The sequence below is a fragment of the Saccoglossus kowalevskii genome, chromosome 11 (genome assembly GCF_978046115.1).
Source record: "Saccoglossus kowalevskii chromosome 11, keSacKowa6.1, whole genome shotgun sequence".
NCBI classification, from domain to species: Eukaryota; Metazoa; Hemichordata; class Enteropneusta; family Harrimaniidae; genus Saccoglossus; species Saccoglossus kowalevskii.
Window position 1 is genome coordinate 15,424,308 of NC_140651.1, and position 8,329 is coordinate 15,432,636.

At 39.5% G+C, this 8,329-nt stretch overlaps 1 protein-coding gene across 1 annotated transcript; it reads left to right on the forward strand.

Annotated features, from left to right (window-relative positions):
* Nucleotides 1-2,778: 2,778 nt before the first annotated feature.
* LOC100366610 (uncharacterized) lies at nucleotides 2,779-8,109 on the forward strand. Its single transcript, XM_002736056.3, has 2 exons — nucleotides 2,779-2,862; nucleotides 6,286-8,109. The coding sequence occupies exon 2, from the start codon at nucleotides 6,287-6,289 to the stop codon at nucleotides 7,802-7,804; it is 1,518 nt and encodes a 505-aa protein (XP_002736102.1). The 5' UTR covers nucleotides 2,779-2,862; nucleotide 6,286; the 3' UTR covers nucleotides 7,805-8,109.
* The last annotated feature ends 220 nt before the right edge of the window (nucleotides 8,110-8,329 follow it).

Sequence of the window (8,329 nt, forward strand, 5' to 3'; positions counted from 1 at the left end):
GTCTCCAGTTATTGAACTAAAAAAATACTGGCGCAGGATGGAAAATGCCGTGAACAAACCCGGGAATATAGTTTGGCGTCCACTCAGATTCCCAACGACGCATTCGAATCCACTGGCGTTGAAGTGTTGATTTCTTGGACGAAAGAAATGTATGAAAAGTTACGCCTTTCATCTCAGGATATTTCGCTGTTTTTTTCTTTTTAATCGAACCCAAGGAATAGTCTGGGGCATTACAATGCCAGTTAACCATTTTGACCAATTCTTGCAAAACGTTTGTAAAAAATAAGACTTCGGCAACAGTAACTACTAGTATATTGCTTGCAGCAGACGCCGCTCAAATTTCAACCCCACCACGAACGTTGAACGGACTGTCATCCGGGTACTTTGAGAACGCCCTCTATCGAATTTCGTGAGAAAAATAGTAACTCGGAAATTAGGAATTAAAACGCAATTCTATGCTAAATCACATTGTAATTGAGTTTAATTAAGCTCCAGGGGGGTGACAACCATTAGTTTTATATATCGGGTTCACACAGTCTGTAGTAGAATTTGCAGGGTGGACGGGGTGTGTGGGTGGGTAATCATAGGAAAGATTAGTCTATAGAAGATTGCGCTCTACATAATAAACTTAGAGGCCATCTGAAGAATTCTTCGACTCATATTAGATTGAAAGATGCAATATGACTTGTTGTTCGATACTCCATACAAATCTGCTATAATTTATCACATACTAAAAATGTTGCGTTTGCAGGACACAAAAGTATTCGCTAGATAAATAACAACAAACACTAATACGCATGTGCAGTGATTATTAATGTACGTACTGAGCAGAAGTCAGAGGTGTGCTACAAGAACGAAGTGTTCATTTCCTGATACTGGTATATCATTGCCTCATGCATTCATCAACATATAGTAGTATCTATAAACAATATTAAAAATCACATGATCTCGTCTATATCTTTAATTTACCAACATTTTTAGACAACCCCGATGACCAATATTATATAGAATACGAGATGTCATAAATAGAAATGAATACGCATCGCAGATATTACGCATACTAAAATTGGTGAGGGGAGAGGGAGGGGTCGGGAAGCAGGATTTAAAACAAAACAAAACATAATTTGCAGGGAAAGGGGAAACCCGACGTCGACCCCATAATATAAATAAATAAGAAGAAAACTACGTGCAAATAACATTTCCGCCGATTTCGAATGGGAAATCTATATGAACTCGGCCTGGGCCGGGAACAGATATATTTGTACGTCACATTAGGTGGGCTGGCAACATATATCCAACTAGAAGACCACCGGAAATTTAACCCTCTTTACTCCCACTTACACACGGAACGACTATGGCGGCTAGTCCAATAAGTGCTTTTAATCGAAAAAACTGAAGATTTGAATTGAAAAAAAACGGTCTTGTATGATATAAATTGGTCACAGTAACGTGTGGTTGATATGACGTTGCGGGAAACAAGAAGCAAACAACGCTTATGCAAACGTGCGATTTTTGGAAACAGCGTCTGGACTCATTTGAGTGTCCGAGTCACTGTGACGGAAGATGACTATAAAGAATATACAGGGGTGTATGCGCTTCACCAACAGAATGTTTGGGCGCAAGACAGTAAAAAATGTAAATTAATTTTGTTTTTTTTATTTGTGAGCTGGATTTCTTTTCAGGGTGAAATGTGTGTTATTTTTTTTAAATCTACGTGTAATTAAATTTTCCCGCGTTATTTTGGCAAAAATCTATCCCGAGTCATAATGGTTCATCGCTGATAGAATTACATAACCACAGCGCGTATCTGTGCGATGCGAACATCAAAACGGTCAAAGAGGTAAGGGGTGTCACATGATTGTTATGGATGGCCGCGATTGGTCATGGATTGCCTACTTTAGCCCACATCATTCATAGACGACAGAGTTCATGTTCGTTTACTTGATAAAAAAAAGCTGATTATTATCAATATTCTAATCAGGAGATACATGTACAGAATGAGTAAACAGGCGCGGATTGATCTTTGTTTTGCTGATGTTCAAAACACTCAAGGGGGTAAAGAGAGCGTCATTATTTTATCTTATTTTTTTCGGATCGAGATTGGTCACGGATTGTAAATTTCACTAAAAGTCAAAAAAAGTGTCATTTACAATGGTACAATACTTGGAATTCGCTGCTATTAGCCTTGAAAAACATTACACGGGGAAATTAATTAAAAAAAAATAATTGTTCAGTTTAGAACATGTTTCACATCCTTTTTTTCTTGATCAGATAACCTACTTAAAATTTCTTGCACATGTATGATGTAACTTGTGTGATCCTTCGAGCGTAATTTTGCACGTCGAAAGTTTGGTTACATTGAAATCCCAATATGTCTGTTCAATATTTAATTGTGTTTCAGGTTGACAAAAATATTGTGCGAGAGATGCCGTAGCTAGAAATGAATTGACCTCGGAGATATTATAATAAAATTACTTTATTAAAGCGCTGTGGTCGTCGCGCAGTGCGTGTTCGAATTTCATGTAAATAAACAATGTATTTTACACGCGTTGTATACGTCGCCATGAGTCCCATATCGAACAGGACGCGACACGACGACTGCCGCCCTTTAACTTATATGAAACAGAGCACTGAACCTTTGAACTTGACTTTGCGAGCGTCGGCATCATAACCCCGCCGAGATTATCTCGTACCGCGACACACAAAGCACGACTCGGTCACGTGGTGCCATTCATCACCGGGACATAAGGTCACAAAAAGGTCGAGTTGACTCTGCCTTTTAACGGAGCTTCGTTTGGTGTCATTTCCCGTTTTACCTGTGTACAGTTCACTCCATGATCGTCTTTTCGCATCAGTATTAAGGTGAGCACTCCACAATATGGGTGATTCGTGTATGTAGTAATGTATTCGTGTTTGTTGGTGTATGGTTCAATACTGAATGTGCCCTAAGCGCACTGTCTCATTTGCTTTACTGTGCCAACCAAATGAATTACACACGATGCCATACTAAAAATAAAGCTAGTAGGTCACAGTCAGCCATTTAACGCCGATCACAATGACACGGAAAGCTAGTGCAGAGTATGCAAGGGAACACCTTTTCTAGTAACCGTGGTGTAGATTAGCTGCAGTTCTGTAGCTCGCTTGGTTTCGCTGTCTGTTATTTTGTTCGTCGTGGTGTTAACGCGAAACCAGGGAGCTACAGTTCCATCCTATGCGAGTTACCCTATTTTACCGACCTGAAATCAGGTCGGGCCGTAACAGCCGTTTTTTTTTTTCATTATTTTCGCCTCAAGTTTCTACTTTTCTACTGTCGATGGGTCCCGAAACTATTTCATCAATTATTTTGAGGGCGATGGTCCGAAATTGGTCGATTTCACGACGAAAACCGCGGAAAACTACAGCAAAATCCCCTCGTTTGCCGCCATCTTGAATAAGTTATCGTGACGTCACAAGGCGTCACAGTGTCCCATTTCACGCAGTTTTCGTCGTGAAAACGACCAATTTCGGACAATCGCCCTCAAAATAATTGATGAAATAGTTTCGGGACCCATCGACAGTAGAAAAGTAGAAACTTGAGGCGAAAATAATGAAAAAAAAAAACGGCTGTTACGGCCCGACCTGATTTCAGGTCGGTAAAATAGGGTAACTCGCATAGGATGGAACTGTAGCTCCCTGGTTTCGCCACAGGGAGCCCAGGAACTATAATCAACTGTAATACGCAGTCTCTATGAGCGGGGGGGGGGGGTATCGGCTGGTATCTAGTGTAAGAAATAGACAAGGGATGAAGGCTCCAGCCAGCTCACATTTTTTAAACTCAAAAAAACAGATGAAAAAAATAAAAAATAAAATCTAAAAAAAATACCAGGTTGAAGAATATTAGTTGCTCCTTCGAATTTCGCCAAAGCCTTACCTATATTTTACCGATATCTGCAGAATAAATCAAGAAAACTACACAAATTGACTCCATTTAGGAATTCCTAACGGTTAGTCCGAACGCATGACACCGTTGGAGGCGTGGCCTGTTCAGCATTTGTCAACAACCAATCACAAGACTGGTTACGAACCAGTTGAGCAAGGCTAACAGAGTCGTGACCTCGATGTGGTTCGTAACCAGTCTTGTGATTGGTTGTTGACAAATGCTGAACAGGCCACGCCTCCAACTGTGCCGTGCGTTCGGGCAAACCGTTAGGTATTCCTAAATGGAGTAAATTTGTGTAGTTTTCTTGATTTATTCTGCAGATATCGGTAAAACATAGGTAGGGCTTTGGCGAAATTTGAAGAAGCAACTAATATTCTTCAACCTGGTATTTTTTTTATATTTAATTTTTCATTCTTTTCGTCTGTTTTTTCGAGTTTAAAAAATGTGAGCTGGCTGGAGCCTTCATCCCTTGTCTATTTCTTACACTAGATACCAGCCGATACCCCCCCACCCCCCCACCCCCCACTCATAGAGACTGCGTATTACAGTTGATTATAGTTCCTGGGCTCCCTGTGGTTTCGCGTTAACACCACGACGAACAAAATAACAGACAGCGAAACCAAGCGAGCTACAGAACTGCAGCTAGGTGTAGATGTATTCTGTTTCACTTATCAACAACAATGCGAGCGATATTTATATTCTGTAAGTGGCTGCCCACTTAAACTGTCCTGCTATAATCCTGATGGATGCGCAGCATATTTATGCGCAATGTATTGGACCAAACAGAAAATATTAATGATCAGATACTCGATTTATCTGTAAATATCTTGAGTATACTCTTGTGTATGAGGAACCCAAGTTTAGGGTATCGATGTTACACGCATGCGTATTGCGTACATTGTGTCTTGCGCGTCAACCTCATTTTGCGGCCGACAGCATGACCCGTGGCGTCGTTTGAATAGGCACGTATCGCTCATTATAACAACGCTGGTTGTTCAGGTCTCATGACCTTCAACTTATGAGACAAACCATAAAATGATTACGTTAATAGAAGATGACGCCAAAGGGGCGTAAATTATTCACATCCCTGATTGTATTCATGGTTATTTAAAAAGGAAGGGTCGTCGTCGTCACCTGCGCACGCGCGGGAATTGAGTCCCAAGCGATGATAACAACACATGCTAAAATCGCACATTATCGTGGGTAAACGCTTGTTTGTGAACAATGATACGCTATGGCCATCTGACGCATGCGTCGGTGACGACTACCCCGCTTTAAGCATGTACGCGTACTGCAGATGAAGCAAACAAACAAGGGGCCGCGGTGTTTCGGGATTAGGCAATCTATGAGGGATTTGTTTGGATAGTAATAGAAAAGTTGATTCTTCAAAAATGTGTTTATGCAAATAGACCTTTCAACTGACAGCATTAGGGCGAAGCAGTGTGTGTTTTTTTGTGTTTTGTATCGAATTGTCGTGGTATAAGTCGTCAATCTAACCTCGTAGCCACACTGTTTTAAGTGTTATAGCCATAATTATGGTCAGCATTTTCAATATGTAAGCCGTAAGTGTGGCTGTTATACAACACGGCTACATGTTCCGATTAAAGGGCGGTGGTCGTCGTGCTACGACCACCACCCTTTAACTATAAAAACGGTGTAAGAGAAGGCAAAACAAGTGGCGAAAGATTCAACACTTCAGTCACGAACGCTATGTAAGTGTGTTTTTTTTCAAATGTCGAAAATTTGCGCAAAAAGAATGATCACACCTCTTTCATTTCATCTAATTTTTGGTTTTTAGTTTCTTTTGAAATAATTATTCCTTAAACGCTAATCTAAATTACCTTACTGCTACATTGAGATGTGCTTTTTTCATTAATTTTATAGTCTGTCCACTAATTGGCAATCATAACTCCCCAAACGTGTATTAGTCGCATTAATCGAAGCAAAAGGACTTTATGTTTTAACCTCATGCAAGGCATTCCATTATATTTCAATAACTATGACCTCATTAATATGCATAAATGTAATGCTAAGCCTTTGGCTAGCGAAGGGGTATATATGACCTCATTAATATGTATAAATATGATGTCAAGCCTTTGGCTAGCGAAGGAGTATCAATGACCTCATTAATATGCATAAATGTAATGCTAAGCCTTTGGCTAGCGAAGGGGTATATATGACCTCATTAATATGCATAAATGTAATGCTAAGCCTTTGGCTAGCGAAGGGGTATATATGACCTCATTAATATGTATAAATGTAATGCTAAGCAACCTATCATAGGTGTGTTGGGTGGGCATTTTCCAACCATGATAAGGTACACGGCAGTAATAAAATAACATGCTTTTTGTGTTTTTAAATCATAGAATGGCCAGTGAATGCGGTGACAATAAACAAGTTGATATTACTGATGTAGATTCAAATGTTGACATGGAAGCATCCACCAACAAAATAGAAGGTCAACATTGTAGAAAAATGGACTTTATGGAACAATTGTCATGTTCACTTGAAGGAAGTGGAACAAATGTTTCAATGCCTTTTGTTGTGGAATCCAAATATCCACTGACAGAAGACATACTGAGAAAATCAGCCATTTTGTTGAGTAGGCGCCATCCTTTGCTTCGATCGAAGGTGATTAAGGAAACCAAAGCTGGATCATCGAAGATTGAACTGTTTTTTGGCCCGATGGATGAAAAGGATGTGGTTGATATCAGGACGGTGGATCAAATTGATTGGGCTGATACACAAGCTGCAGATGGGACAATATTACATAATTGCGAAACAGGACCATTGTGGCGTATCTGGTTTATGAAGAGCATTGAAATATCGAAAGAAGAAAGCGAATTTGGCCATCAATACAGAACCAATCTTGTACTTGGCATACATCATGGTATAATGGATGGGAATTCTGGAGTACGGTTGATTGACGATCTACTCACTTTCCTTGGAATGGTTCATGATAATCCTGATGATCTGCCCAGTGTGGAGAGTCTTCCATTGATACCAGGTTGTTACGACTTGATGCCACCACGGTCAATTACTTTGCCATGGTACAAAATATACAAGTTGATTGCGATGGGATTGAAGGGAATGACATCATCAAAACAGAATATGTATGCGAAGTACAACAAAGAGTCACTTGACAGTAGAAGTGATTGTGAACGACAAGTACATATACATCCCCTGATTTTTGATAGAGCTTTAACATCAAAGATTGTCAGTCAATGTAGAAAAAATGGAGTCACTGTAAATTCAATGTTTATGGTTGCATCGGCCATTGCAGCTGCTAAGTTTATTCTAGGTGATAATGCCCGTCCTGGAAAGAAATACTGCATGCCTGCACTCTTTGCTGTGAACATGAGACGATTTCTCCCGCAACATCCGGGTGACAACCATATCTCTGGTTTCTTCTCTAATACCGGATGTGATTTTAAAGTTCCAGTAGTTGTCACACCCGAAGAATACTGGAAAATCACTAAAGCCTACCATCGCAATTTACTCTCTCGTATAACAAATGATTCACTTCTAATGGCCAAAATCATTAATTTTCTCGTTAGCGTAGGCGTTGACCCTATTAAGAAGATGATGGGCGATCTAAAGAAAACGCCTTATGGTCTAATGCCAAGCACCTACTACATGTCAAACGTGGGTAGGTGTGATTTTGTAACGAAAGAAAATGGCCGCCCGTTTGAGCTTTCCCAGGTTTACATGTGTGTTTCGATGATTGACTATTCACCTTTGTTTGTTCACAACATATTTTCCATTCATGGAAAGATATTGTGGGGAATTATACACTGTAATCGCATCATGGGCGTAGAGAGTGTTAAGCAATATGCTGATTCTATAAGGGAGATCATAACTATGGTATGTAAAGACAGTGAATAGAGTATAATATATCATACTTTTGGATTTGCATCAATTCACCGTTTACAACTATACGATATATGCTCTACTATTATATAATCTAAAAGTAGATGTACGCATTGTGTTTTGTATTCTGGCAAACATGTGAATTCAATTTTCTTGAATGGCGTATACATGTGCCATCCCTATTACTATTTTGGATGGAGTCATCACTATTACACTTTGTACATACTTTTATTTTACAAACAATATATATTCGGGCAAACAACACAGGTTCCTGTATATTATATCTCTCACAGTCAATAATAATCCAACGTTTGAGACAATTACAGTGTTCCGATTGTGGGTTATTGTTTTTTTGAAATAACGTAATCAAGTATGCAATTTTCACATCTACGTGTTACTCAGCAATCACGTGTAATCCCATTTAGTCTACTTATACCGTCATAATTTTAATTGTTAACACATACCTATTGTTGTTGTTGTTGTTGCAAACTCTAGTCATGCTCAAAATAAAACTCAGGCAGTTGATCAAATGAAATGAAG